General features: G+C 40.3%; 1 protein-coding gene across 5 annotated transcripts in view; it reads left to right on the top strand.

Moving 5' to 3' along the window:
* The window catches only part of Atp8a2 (ATPase phospholipid transporting 8A2), a 639008-nt gene that overhangs the window by 479539 nt on the left and 144343 nt on the right, over positions 1 to 15126 (top strand). For all 5 annotated transcript variants that reach the window (XM_078015676.1, XM_078015677.1, XM_005337571.5 and 2 more), the window contains one exon: positions 14991 to 15052. In XM_078015676.1, the coding sequence (XP_077871802.1) occupies positions 14991 to 15052 (62 nt within the window). The remainder of the gene's footprint in view (positions 1 to 14990; positions 15053 to 15126) is intronic.

Below are 15126 nucleotides of genomic sequence, written 5' to 3'. Positions count from 1 at the left end.
ATAGGGTTTTCTTTTAGCTGTGCTTTAAACAACAGGTAAATAAAAATGTTTAAGGTGAAATAAACTAAAAGTATTAAGTTAATTGGCATAGAAGGCCATTTTTGTTCTTGCCATTAGTTGACCCCCTCGGACAAATTGAATGAACATTTTAGAATTAATTTCTATCTTCCCTCTATTAGTACAAAATAAAAGCATTACATTATTACTTACAGACCATGTTCATTCATGTAACATTTATGTCTAAAACACTGCAGTGGATTTCAAGGTGTTTGGTGAATGTATCAGTGTTGATCTTATTAGTTTGTAGTCTGGTAAAGGAGATTAGATTTGCACATCGATAACGCTAGTACAATAGCTGTCTCAAGGAAAATGCAGATGAAGTGTGATTAGCTACCAGAAGGTTGGGAGATGCCTTTCATTTGGTATTTTTAAGAGCTTCTTAGAGGAGGAAACATCTAGGTTTAGCTGTGAAGTCTACATGGGATTCAGATGTGTAGGACTGGCAGGAAGAGTCAAACTAGGAAAATGGACTGAATGTTTTTCTCTCCCCCTAAATCTTACGGTGAAATCTCACCTCCAAGGTGATGGTATTAGGCGGTGAGGCCTTTGGGGGTGATTAGGTCAAGAGGGTGGCACCCACTGAATGGGATTAGTTCCCTTATATATTAATGCTCCAAGAGTCAAGAAGGTGCCCTCTAAAATGAATAGGCCCCCACCTCATACAGAGAAATTGCCAGTACCTTGATCTTGGACTTTCCAACCTCCAGAACTATGAGAAATAATTTTCTATTGGTTATAAGCTACCAGTCTATGTCTTTTGTTATAGCAACCTGAACAGACTAAGACAACACCTCTCCACATTTCCCTACCCTTGTGGCAACTGTAAATCAAAACAAGTCTGTATGCATTTCCACCATCCCCTATGTGGTGGGTGGGAGCTGTGGATGTCTATAGCATAAAGGGGGAAGAGGATGGTAACTGCAGAGTTACATGATGGGATTTGAAGTTACATGAAGGGTAAGACTGCTCTGTAAAGAAAAATATAGAGTTTGCAAGATCATAGGTTGTTGAGAATTACAGCAGTGGAGGGGGGTGTGAGTCGGTGGTGGAAATCAAGGAAGATTGCAAGTTTGAGAGGATGATTGGATTACTTGTTTATGTGTGCTGATTTACTGTCCTGAATACAAGTGAGTTCTTATTACACTCTTAATTGCCATTTAGAAAGCTATTCACTCTACTCCCAAGAGGCATAGGATAGGAACATGGCACCAATTTGAGGCAAATGAGGATAATTTTCAAAGCAGAGGGACCCTCCCTCTACTGCCCCAGTGGTTTCTGAAGCCATCCCTTTCCCACCTGTTCACACCCACAACCATGGAGGAGGTATGCTCAACCCGGGGCGAGTCCCTGGTCTAGCTCCACATCATCATGTGATATTAGGCGTATTTTGTCACAAAGACAGTGAGTTTCACTGCAAGATTCTCCATCCACCACGAATGGAGAGAGGCTTAGGTACCAATCAGTGCTGTTCACTTGGTTCAAGGTCATATGATTATCACTAAGAAATAAATATTCTTGGAAAGGTTTGCCCGGTTTTTTCTCCCTAGAATGCTTCCCAGAATTTTTGCTTCACTTATTTTTGCATGGTTTTGGATAGACTTTTCAAAGCACTGTTTTGCTAATGGAGTTTGTGATGATTCATTTCAAGTTTCAAAATAAATTTTTCCACTCCAGCAGTTCAGTAAATCAGATTTCTCCCAACCATCACAACCTTATGCTCAAGCCACGGGCTGCCTGCAGCCCCATCCCCTTCTGTCTAAAAAGTGGCATTAGGTGAAGACCATGCATCTCACCTTCACAGACCCCCAGATTCATCAGGGGCATTAGTGCCAGGCCACTCTTGGATTTCCGATTGGCATTTCCAGTCTGCATAGTTGAGCAACCTTCCTTGTGGTGGAATGTGGTTATTGGCAAAAGAACGTAAAATCAATTTTGATTTGAAAAAGAAATTTTCACATTTTTCCTGATGAAATTTGCAAGGGAGGTGATGGAAAAGAGAATGCACTTACCGGCTTTTAAAATAACTGATTTTGATCGATTCCTTAAAGTTCAGTTCACAAATCCCTTGCATTTTAAGAAGGTGTGTCTCATGGATATTTATATGTTGGCTTAATTACTAATTAAGCAACAGCATCTCTCAACATTTTTAAAGAAGGCAATTTTATACTTTTTAATAAATGGGCTGCTATAAGATCAGAAGTGTCTTAAATAATAAAAAAGTAATAGTGCCCATGTCTAAAATAAAACTCAGCATACCTCTTTGCCCATGGCATTGTTCAGTCGTTTTAGCTTAAAGCATGTATGAGCTGTAAACTTGGGTGTTTTGTATCTCTGTTGATCCTGATGACTTGAATTGTTGCAATTCAGTTAAATTAGGGCAAGAACATAAAAAGTGTACATAACAGATGAATTCCTTGCCCTCGTGGAACTTACATCTAGAGAAGGCAGACTTGAATGAGAACTGTTACCAAAGGGTCCTTTGTATCCCAAGGAAACTTGAACTGAGCTGGGCTTTGAGGACTGCTTCTCAGAGGATGTGGCAACAGAGGAGTAGGAAGGAATGAGAACAAAGTAAACAGGAAGGTGCCTCAGCCTTGGGAATAGTGCAGGGGGGAGTGGCTCTGGATAAAGGAAAGCACAAGTGGGTGGGGGTTGAGGGTGAGACTGTGAAACAAATGGCCTTGAGATGATGAGGATGGAAGGAGAAATGTCAGACTTCTCTGGACCTTCGAGAATATGGAGGCTTTTAGAGTGTAAGTGTCAGGGATGCCATGGACAGGTCTAACAGGGAGCCATAGGATCTGATTTATTTTGATGTAACTACACTGGCAAGGATAATTACTGGAGTCCATTTGGTTGGCCATTGCACAATCTTGTGTAGTAATAAATGTAGCAGAATGGAGGAGGTGGATTGGAGGTAGAACTGGAATGATCCAGAATTGCCCTAGTTAATGTTTTCCATCTCTACCAGATTATACTATGTCTTAAACCTGCAAGAAAATGTGCTATTGCAGCCACAAAGGCCCACAAAATACTAAGTCGGGTTCCTGAGCAATGCACTGACATTTGTTCCCCTGTAAAAGTCACTGCCAATACTGTGTGCAGTTTAGAAAAGGTCTAAAATGAATGAAAAATTGAAAGGCAGACATTTGAGTGTTTAATGGGACAGAAAAGGGGAGCAATAAGTCACTGTGGCCTCTGACATCTGGGAACACCTGCTGAGAGAACAGGGTGGTGGAGGGTCATAAAATCCTGAGGCCATTCAATAAATGGAACTAAGAACTAGAAAGAATATTCTAGAAGACTTAGATTTACACAAAGTACAACTTTTAAATCTAAGTAGCTTATTCATTTACTAACCCAGTCATAACACATTTAAAATATAACTAGGTTTCCAAATTGAAATGCAAATTCTTTTTCTCCATTTGAACTGCCACAGTAAAGCCCCGACGTCAGAGCCTACCTTTGTACATAATGTCAGTATTCCACCTCACACATCCAGAAATAGAAATGGGTTGGAAGGGCCTTTGTTTTCATTCAGCTGAATATTTCTTGTGTTTCAGTATCTCTCAATAAACTTTCTGTTACATGTACAAACACATGGGTTTGGTGTAATAGTTTTAGGAACATGAACCAGAGTTCCCAGATCTGACCCTTGTAGATTTAGCAAAAAGTAGAACTGGAGTATATTAGCTACCATGGGAATAGCTACTGCAACAACAATCCCCACATCTCAGGGACTTGGCCCAGTGAGGGGTTCCCACCCCTGTCACTCTCCACTGGAGAAATGCATTGTTTACAGGCATACTGACTACATTTTTCTGTATTCTTTGTGCTCTGGCATTTGGGGGCCTAGATTCAGGAGAAACTTTTTCTCCCAGAGCTAGCTGTTTCTTAAAATGACAAATGACTCCCCTGGAAGCATGTCTTTGGTTACATAAATCAGCCTGAGATTGAGCCTAGTGCCTCTGCATGCAAGGCAAGTAGTTTCTCTGAATAACCAACTTGAACTCTATTTTAGTACTTTTAAATAAAAGTATTATTTTTAACTCTTTTTTTTAAATTTAGTGACAGAGTCTCACTAAATTGTGGAAACTGGCCTCAAACTTGTGATCCTTCTGATTCAGCTTCCCAAGTAACTCAGATTGCAGGTGTGCACCACTGCACCTGGCCAGCCATCTTCTTTTTTATCAAACTCTAACATAGCATATCTATATTCCTCTGTCATAAATCACCTCAGGATCAATGTGCCACAACTAGAAACCATTCCTATGGCTCAGAGCCTGCTGAAATTATTTAGGTAACCAATCCTAAACGGATTCAGTGTGCCTACCCTTCCCGACCATTCCTTTCATCAAGAACCCCAGTAAAGGTTCTGGTCTATGCCTAGTCCTCCCCTCCTCCTGCCTCCTGACCAGACTGAGGTTGGAGATTTCCTACATGGCCCTGCGTGGCATATCTGGCTTCCTGTTTCTAGTCATATGGAAGTTTTAAAATTTGCCTTTTTCTCTCTGAAGGTTTAATAATTATAGTTTATCAAATGGACAACAGGAAAGAGAACATGCACATTTTATTTTGTACCTAAGCTTGGGAGACACACACACACACACACACACACACACACACACATTCAGTATGGAATTCAAAGAGGGGCAAGATGACTGAACCTCAGGGGGCTGGGGGCTCTTCATAGGAAGCCAGATCTTTGCTAGGCAAATAGTAGGATATCATGTAAAAAAGCATTGTCTGCATCTGCTGCTCACTTACTGATATAAATTTAAATTTCTTTTTACACAATGGCTTCTCAGAGCCATTCCCGTGTTTATAGAGGTCTTTAGTTTCTCTGAATAGCCAACTTGTAATATAGTGAAAAAAAATGTATTTAGGGTGGGATATCTTACTCTCCCACAGAGCAATCTGTGATTATGAATGTCTTCCTTCATCACAGTTGTTCCTCTGTCCTCGTGTCCTAGCACACCTGGCTAAGAAACAACCCCGTCCTGCTTTATACAACGTTCTCTACTTAGTGACTGGCCCCTGATTTCACCCTCAACTTCAACACTGGAAAGGGAGAGAGAAGCAAGGTCACTTAGGCTGGTCTGTCTCTGGCAGGAAGGGAGCCATCACTCTGCTCACATCTGATTGGCAAGGACTAGTCACGAGACCCCACCCAGGTGTAGGAGGCTGGGGAGTATCACGTAGCCATTGACCCAGGAGTAAGAAACATGTTTGTGGTCTCACTAGGTGACTGGCGTTGGCAACTGAGTATATTCTCCCTCATTTTCACTTCCTTTTTAAACCCTATTTTTAGTAAACAAAAGTGAAAAAAGAGATTGATATTTGAGTTTCACATCCTTAACTTCATCCAGCTGAAATGGCAATAAAGAGGAGAAAATCCAGCAAAGGCTTATATAACCAGGAACTTAACCCAACACTGGTCTTGAATGTAATTGTAATCGCTAACACTTGTGTAAACCCTCCATTTTATGAGCACTCTCCAAGATTTTATGCCACTCTTTACAAAGAAAGGAAAAGAAATGTTCTCTTCATGAATACATAGTGTTGGGAGAAGAAATCATAGTGTTAATTAGAGTACAGACATGTAAACAGGTTAAGTTCTAAAAGTTTATTTTTCAATGAAATCACAACTGAAACTTGGACTACGTCTTCACCTTTGATGTAAGTCTAGCAAGGGGTAGTTGGTTCTGTACCTCCTCTGCGCCTCCGCTGTCTTAAGAGACCCATAGAGGTAGGGGAACAGGGGCCCTGTTAGTATTCTGGAATCTGAGCTGCTCTGAAATTGTTCAGCTGAAAGTTTCTGGAAGCAAAAGGATGAGGGAGGGAAGCAGAATCTTGGCATCTGACCCCTGACCAAAATGTCTTGGCAAAAGCTTTGATGTCAAAGGGAATCGTGCCACATCCTCCTGAATTCTCCCTACTGCGTCCCGTGGCACCCAGATGCCTGCCCTTGTCAATTCAGCTGTCGCCTGATTCTTACTCCATCAAAACTGCACGTATGAATTCCCTCCGTCTGTTTTTGTGATTATTAGACCTTGTCTTTTCTGACCCTACAGAACTGTGTTAGAACTTTGTCTTCACATTTTGTCTTTTGTCAGAGCCATTCCTGAATGTGTTCTGTGGTTTTGCTGGGCCATGATGTCATGGTTTTAATGAGAATTTAATTGAAATGGCATCTTTATCAAATGTCATCAACCTAGGCCTTTGGTATATCCTGAAATAAGTTCCTTGATCGTTCTGTTTAGAAAATGAGACATAACTTTTCTTACAAATTGTGGTTTTTCCCACAAGTATTTTCAAAGCGGTTTTTGCATGCAACATTTTTGGGGCTGTTCCTACTAATGTGGAGGGCCTGTGTGGTTTTGGTCCCAATTGTTCACAACTGTCTGTTTTAGGGACTGTGTTTCCAGACCTCATTTGTCTACTCCTACATTATGTCGGTCCCAGATTCAACCAAAAATTGCAAATAAGTTAAGTCTGGGAGAACAGATTCAACCATTGCCTTGGGTCAGTGCGTCCTGAAGTTACAAGACCCTGTTTGTCTCTAGGAGAATCTTCTGCTCTTCAGGACAGTGTTTTCACCTTTCTCGTTTTTTTCATGTATGTAATAGGCACCATTGCATGGCTAGATTTCATCACATGTAATCCTAAAATATTCTAAATGTGGACTCTGGATTTTATCAGGCCAAGTATTTGGGGAATGGGTCCTTCTCTTTTTCTTGGCCCCAGGAAATCATCCCCTGGAATTCTGGCACAGGCAATGCCCTTCTTCTCAGCTCAGCCTTCCTCTGTAGGTGGATCTGACCCTAGATTTGCAGAATTTGCACTGATCCCAGGCAGGTTCAGTGAAGTGCCAGCTGTTTGGAGGCAGTGGGCAGGTTAATGCTTCTCACCTTTCCCCTGGCTCTTTTGAGCCATTGTGTACTAATGATGGGTTTCTGTTCAGAAGAGCTCAGCTCTGTGCTGGTTAGGACAGGGAAACAAAGGTTGAGCGAGATCACATGGTTCCCCGTGCACTTTGGATGGATCTCTTTCATAGGGTCCTTTTCAGAGCCTTCCCTGTCTTGACCCCTGCTGACCTCCCTCTCTGGCCCTTCCCCCACATCGCCGGCTGGCCAGTCAGCCCTGTGTCCACCTCCCTGCCTGCACATAGCAGATATCCCTTTGCCAGAAATATCCTTTACCCTCTCACTGCTCCCACACCCCCAAAGATCCATGTATCCCACCTCCTGCTGCTTTCTCTGGAAAGGTGTCCTTACCATGGTTGACACAGATGGAGGAGAAATGATGTCCTCAAGGCCAGCTTGGAGAATCCAACTAGTCACCTAAGTTTGGCAGATTTCCCCCCTTTCCAAGAAAAAAAAAATCACTTGAGAATTTCAATATCTGACTAAAATAAGGTCAGCAAAATGACAACAAAGATGTTTTCCTGAGAGGATTGGTAGACTGGAACAGTGCTGTGAAGCCAAGTGGAAAGAAATATTTTGTCAGGAACCTGCATCAGAAATAAACTGGACAATGGAATTAGACTTTTTTTGGTCTTGAATTGTCACCAAGCGATGAATCCATTCATCCACCAAAGCTTTCTTAGGACTTCTGTTTCTCAGGAGTAGCTTTTCACAAGGAACGGCATCTACAGGCGTTTGTCTCTAAAATGGTTGAAATGTAACTATGCATTCCATGAGGATTTTCCCAAGGAGGTAGGTGTTCAGGGCAACGGCTATGGCTTCCTTAGCCGATGCTGTCATTTCAGAGGTACTTGGCAAGTGCCTGACTCTCAAGCTGGTTTGGGAGTTTTTTCCTCCAAGGGAGTCAATTATTTCCAGATGGTATTAGTTTTGACTGGGGAAAGAGATACTCTTTCCTAGGCTGAAAACTAAAATGCAGTGTCGAATTATCCCACCAAAATGATGAGCTGGAATATCAAATTCATCCTATCTTCATTACAAGTTGAATGCTCAGATGACCTCAAGTGTAAACATTTTATTGAATTCCAGTAGCATTCACTCATGACCATTTAGAAATGAATGCCATGGAAATGCTGGATGTTCCATGGCAAACTGTCCCTCAGTTTTCCCATCTATTTTCTGTTTGGGCTGGATGGCCAGTGTCCTGCCCGTGTCTTCAGGATCTCTTTCTGTGGAGGCGCTAACTCTATAGGTCAGTGCTCAGCTCCAAGATAATCACGGAGCTTGTCCCCTTGTGAAGGCCCCGCAGCTTTGTGAGTTCTTAGAGTGAACTCTGTGCCTATTCCACTACCTCTTTTTTCTTTCCTCTAATGCAGCGGCTCCCAACCATGGAAGAATTTGTCCCAGGGGATATTTGGCAATATTTGGGTATAGTTTAGATTGTCACAGACCAGGGGCATCTAGTGAGTCTCAGAGGCCAGGGATGCTGCCAGACATCCTAACATGCACAGGGTGGCTCCCTGCCCCCACCCCACACCAGAGAATTATCTGGCAAACGCACAGAGAGGAGGGGGTAGATCTGAGTGTGGAGTGGTCACTGATGGAGATTGGGAGGTAAGGGTCGGATTTGATTGGTGCATGCAGTCAGCGTGTGTTCAGGTGTCGTGCCGAACCCCATTGATGTATACAATTAGTACATGTTGATTGGGGATAAAATAAAACGTTAAAGGAAAAGAAAATTTTTTAAAGATTTATCTGGCAAATGTTAATAGTGCCAAGATCAAAAAACTCTTGGCTAAGGAAATACTCCACATTAACTCAGAAGAAAGTCTGGTCTCAAGAGGTTCCTGCTGTCCCCTGAATTGTCCACTGTTTATGTTTCTTTACATAGTAAGAATTTCTGTCACCTGAATCTAATTTTGTGTCCACCTTGGTTCTTCTAGAAATTACCTTCACATCGGGTGTTGACCTCCTCTCTTCCTTTCTTCCCTCTTCAGAAGGATCTCACTAAGTTGCCCAAGCTGGTCTTGAATTCCTGGCCTCAAGAGATCCTCCTGCCTCAGCTTCCCGAGTAGCTGGCTCTACAGGCACACCACACACCCAGCTAGGTGTTGGTATTTCCAATTAGTGACTCTTGGTCTAATTGTTTTTCTCCTTGAAGTTGTCTCCTGTCATTTTGGGGGGTCCAGTTTTCTAACTCAGTTAATGAAAACAAACTCTTGTTGACAGCAATTAGATTCTCACCAAACCGTGTAACCTTGGACATGTTTTTTCACTTCCTTTTGTTGCTCTACATTCCTTATATGAAGTTCACAGATCATTATGATATTTTCTCCAGTCCTTGAAGTATTGAAGAAGCAATATTGCAAAGCACTTAGAACTGTACCTGTCATATAGCTAATGCTTGCAAAAAATGTTTTCCAAATAGACTTTTTTTACATATACCACTTTAATGTTCATATATACGCATCTCCACAAAATATAAAACATGCTAAACATGGAACACATTCTAAGCCCTCTATATTAGACAAATGTCTTATATGTTTATTTACTTTTTATTTAGTCCATGATTCTACTAATATAGGAAATATTGGTATTAAGGGGAAATTCAGGGTTGGAGGTACAGCTTAGTGATAAAGCACTTGCCTAGCATGCACAAGGCCGTGGTTTCTGTCCTCAGTACCACAAAAAAAAAAAAAAAAAAAAAAGGAAGGAAGGAAGGAAGGGAGGGAGAGAGGGAAGAAATTTAAAACAATTTCAATTCATAAGTGCAAACTTTGATTTGAAGCTCAGTCTCCCACCGCTTCTCACTCTCCCATCGGATCAGAGTTCTCTCTAGGCCCCGTAGGGCTTGTGCAGGAAGAGTGTCAAGGCACGAAAATCCTTGTTCTTCTCAGTTAACAGGGCCCCACTCTCCGTTTATGGGCACACAGTGTGGGATTAACGCTAGGAAATATATCCTAAGTCAGATGAGGAGAAGGAGGATCTGAGAGTCTCATGTTCCTACCACTAAATGTATGGGGCTGATTTGGCAACTAAGAACATCTTGGAATTTCCTATTTGAAAGGAACCTTGGACATAGTTCAGTCATCATCATTGTTTGCCTCTCTGTTTTATAGTTGAGAATCTTGGGACTTAGAATCTAAAATTTAAAAAAAAGCAAAAAAATAATACACTAAATAACAACAGAGCAGGGATAAGAAAGAAGGGCTGAACAGAGTCTTCTAATTCTCATTACTGGGATTGTTTCCACTAACCCCAGTTTCTTCTCTCCACCTCATTTTCCTAAATTTCCTTTTTCTTCTCTTGCAATACAGCCATGCTTCATTGTTAGCTGTTCTTCCTGTCATAAACTGGAAATTTTAAACACTTGGTACCAAGTCCTTACATGCTTTTTTTTTGAACCATTGCTGCTGTGTTAATACAACTAGAACCAGTGTTCTCCATCTCAAGTTGATGATTCTACTGTTGACCTCAGGGCTTAGGCCAAAAATCTGGATATCACCCTTGATTCCTCACATTCTTTTCTACCCTACATCCAAATCATGAGCAAATACTATCATTTATAACTTTACAGTATAACAATTTCTACCATTCCTCGTCACCTTGGACATAGCCACTCCAACCCTGTATTGTCCAGTAGAACTTCCAACCTCAATGAAAATTAAATGTTTTATACCTGTGCCATCTGAACTTCATGTGGCTATTGAGTGTTTGAAATGTGACTAGTATGACTGAGGAACCAAAATTTTTATGATATTTTATTAAGATATAATTTATATCTATGCAAAGAGTATAATTTTCTTGTTTTTTTGATATTTATTTATTTTTTTAGTTGTAGTTGCATACAATACCTTTTTTATATGTGATGTTGAGGATCGAACTAAGAGCGTTGCACATGCTAGCCGAGCACTCTACCGCTGAGCCACAACCCCAGCCCCATCTGGTTTTTAATATATTCAGCATTGTGCAACCATCATCTTAATTAGCCACATGTTCATTGCCTCCAAAAGCTGTCATTCTGTATTTTCCCAAACACCTCCAACTCACTGGTTTGCATTCTGTCTCTGACAATATGCCTGTTCTGGAATTCTATATGAATAGAATCATATAATATATGGCCTTTTGTATTTGGCTTCTTTCACATAGCATAAGTTTTTCAAGACTTCTCCATGTTGTAGCATGTGTCAGTACTTCATTATTTTTTATTGTTTAATAACATTCTATTGTACTGATACACCATTTACCAATTGATGGACATTTATTTGCTCATCCAGTGGTTGATGGACATTTGGGTTATGAATAGGCCCTTGTGAATAATGAATAGTGCTTTTCATTATTTTGGGCTATGATGAGTAATTATGAATAATACTGCTATGGACACTCGTGTTCAATTTTTTGTGTGTTTCATTTATATGTTTTCTTACTTCCTGGCTATGTACCTAGGACTAGAATTACTGGAACATGTAATAAATATGCATCATTTTTTTTTGATGGGGCCAATTGATTTTTATTGCCATTAAATTCCACGTTAGAAGGTGCATGTGCATGAAGTTTCATATTTTAAAAGAGGTAGAGGTAGATGCATCTTGGACCTGTCTGAAGTCTTCATTTTTAAAGGTAAAAAACACATATTCTAAGCAAAATTGTACTATGTATCATCTTTTGAGGAATTGCCCTTCAGTTTTCCAAAGTGTCTGCACAATTTTGATTTCCCACCTGCAGCATATAGATGATTTAATTTCTCCACCCCCTCACCAACTCTTGTTACTGTCTTTTATGTGACAGACATCTAGGTGGGTGTTAAGTGATATTTAATTGTTGTTTTAATGGTTTCCTTGATGCCTAATGATGTTGAGCTTCTCTTCATGCATTTACTAGCCATTTGTAGGCCTTCTTTGCAAAAATGTCTATTCAGGTCCTTTGCCCATTTTTAAATTGAACTGATTTTTCTTTTGTCTCTTTATTGTTGAGTTATAAGAGTTCTTTCTATATCTTGGATATAAGTTCCTTATCAGATGAATAATTTGTAAATATTTTCTTCCATGCTTCCAGTTTTTCCACTTTCTTGCTGGTACCATTTGAAGCATGGAAGTTTCTAATTTTGATCAAGTCTGTTTCATCTACTGTTTACTTTTGTCACAGTGCTTTTGATGTCACGTCTTAGAAATCACAGCCAAATCTGAGGCCAGATTTTCTGCTTTGTTTTATCCTAAGAGTTGTATAGTTTGGTTCTATGATCCATTTTTTGTTTATTTTCTACCATGATTTTTAAAATATATATACTGGACTTTGCTGTTTCAAGTGTACAATTCAGAGGCATGAATTACATTGAGCATGTTGTGCAACATCATCAAACTGTAACTGTCCTCATTAAGCAATAACTCCTCATTCTCCCCCTCTTCTCTGGCCCTTGGGAGGAACTGATTTTTTAATTGTATTTTATTTGAATGAGTTTAAAGGTAAATGGCTAAATGCAGCTAGTAGCTACCATATAGGACTGCTCTAACGTCCCCCCCTGGATGGATGCCTACCATTGTTGCCGGCTGGCACTGTGTTTATTATCCCATTCTCGGTCACCATGCTCTATTGTTCTGTAAAAACTGCATCATTCCCTTAAGAGCCTAGCTCACACCTCTGTATTCCCAGCTCAGAATCCTCCTCTGAGCTGGGAATGGTGACCTGTCACCATGTACACAGAAGCCCAGACACTTCACCATGCCTGTGTTGATCTGTTCCTCAGCCTGATTATACTCTTTTTCCTTCTTTCAGTATCTCTTGCCAGACTGGTCTCCATTTTGGTCTCTGAGCTCATCAAGGGCTGTCTGTATTCAGACTCTTAGCAATTTGTCTTCTGTCTGCATGGAACTCTCTTCTCTCAAAAGTCATTAACTCCCTCCCTCACGCCATTCTTGATGGTCATTTAACTTCCTTACAGCATTTTAATCTGCTTGGATGTTACCTCCCAATCTAAAATAGCCTCCCCCATCACTCTGTGTTCTATTACTCTGCCTTATGTTTCCTCATAGCACTTATTACACACAATGGTGTGTTGTGTATCTATTTGTTTATCTGTTTATGTCCTGTCTCCTTCATTATAATGTGAGCTCCATGAAGACAGGGACCTTCTCTCCCCAATTAGACTTAAAGTAAAAATTTGTTGAGAACCTAAAATAATAAGGTTACTATTTTCAAAACTATAATCTCTGTTAGAATCAAAGAAATGACCCTCTGCCTAACCTCAAGTGTTTTGTTATTGAGGTACACCTTTAGAAGTATTTATTGCACTTTAGCCCTGTGTGGTAGCAAGCTCCTGTAATCACAACACACCAGAGGCTGAGGTAGGACAATCCCTGGGTCCAGGATGTTGAGACCAGCCTGGGCAACATAGTGAGAACCTGACTCAACAAACAAACAAAATGTTTTTGCACTTATTATTAAAACAATCCTAGAGCCAGTTACTGAAAAGCAAACCCCCACAGTTTTGAATAACTATTTGCAGATACGGGTTGAGTGTCCCTTATCTGAAATGCTTTGGACCAGAAGGGTTTCAGATTTGAGATTTTTTTCAGATTTGGGAATCTTTGCTCAGAATTTAGTTAGTTGAGCATCCCCAAACCAAAATCCAATATTTTGTATCCGGATTTTGGAGCACTTCAGATTAATGATGTTCAACTTATACATTGTTTGTTGTCTTCCTGAGATTAGTTTAGGCTCTCCTTCACTTTTTCAATTATTTCTGCTCCTCCCGTTCTGACGAAGTCTTGTGTAAGCTTTCCTTCTTGCATTTACCATGTCTCTCCTAAACTTTGAGATGGTTCCTTTTGTGGCTGCATCTCTCTCTCTGCTCTCCCAGTGCAATTCTTTTCCTTCCCCACAGGAACTTCTCCATTTAGGACTGTACTTCATGCAACCCCAATGCCACGCTAGTGGTTAACCTTCCCCTGTCCACATCAGGAGAAAGCATGTGCCCTAGAGCTGGATTCAGGGACCCACCATTTCCAGATGCCACCATGACTCAACTGGATGATTACACTGTTTTAAGAAACAAAACAGATCTCGATTCCTTAACAAGGGTAGGATTTTTCAACAAGCAGATGAGTAAATCAGTAAGCCCAAATACATATGGATAGCAGCTACTGGGTTGGAAATTTGAACACAAAACCCTGACCATATACCTGACCACAGATCTGAATTTGAGTATAAGGGAGAATAAAAGGGGGTTTGTAGCGATATCCAAGGGAACCATTTCTGATCTTAAAATAGGCTTTTACTTCTCAGCATAAGAACCAAGACTTCTCAGGACAGGGCTATCTTAGCTGACATGAATTAGACAATTCTAAGAGAGTTCTGACTTAGCAGTTGTTATATTCCTGCTAATAGCCATCAGAAAGGGAGGGAAGGGAAAGGAAGGGAAGAATGTAAAAATTGGAAACATCTCTCACTTGTAATCCTCACAAATGCTAGACTCCAGTTCGTGTAGCTACAAAGGAGGACAGAAGCAATGAAAATTCCCCCAGAATAGAGTTCAGTCATTACAGATTGATTTTGTATCTGTGTGGCTCTCTTCTTTCATTGATGCACAATTCCAATTTAGCAAAACTTAACAATAAACAATAAATGAAAACTTGAAAAGTTTCCACCGCTGGAAAGATAGCCATGGTAGATAGATCAACATGTTCTTATTTCTGTCTTTAAAAAATAATAATAATAAGCTGGGCAAAGAGAGATTGTAATCTTTATACAAATGTAAATTTTCGTGCAGATCAAGACTTGTTTTGTTTGTTTTGTTGGAAACATGATTTTGTTTGCTTCATTTGGAGAGAATACAATATAAAAAATGGAGTCACAAAAAGAAAGAGCAGTAGAATCACAGAAGATTCAATTTTGAAATGCCCTCCCATTTTGATACACGTTTCTAAAAGTTCCATTTTTATATTGTGGATAAAATATAGATTGCCATCTAAGATCTCAGAAGTTAATAACAGCTTCTTTATTTTTCAGATACTCCATTCAGCAATGGTCATGCCACAGACTATTTATTTGTTGGAAATATTGTTTACACGGTAAGTTCATCTCTTTTTATTGAGCCACTCCTAATGTAGGGGATACTTATCTAATCCCTTAGGTAAGGCTTTTC

This window comes from Ictidomys tridecemlineatus, chromosome 6, assembly GCF_052094955.1.
Source record: "Ictidomys tridecemlineatus isolate mIctTri1 chromosome 6, mIctTri1.hap1, whole genome shotgun sequence".
Taxonomy (NCBI): domain Eukaryota; kingdom Metazoa; phylum Chordata; class Mammalia; order Rodentia; family Sciuridae; genus Ictidomys; species Ictidomys tridecemlineatus.
Note: the sequence above shows the minus strand (reverse complement) of the source record. Positions and strands in the feature narration are given on the sequence as shown.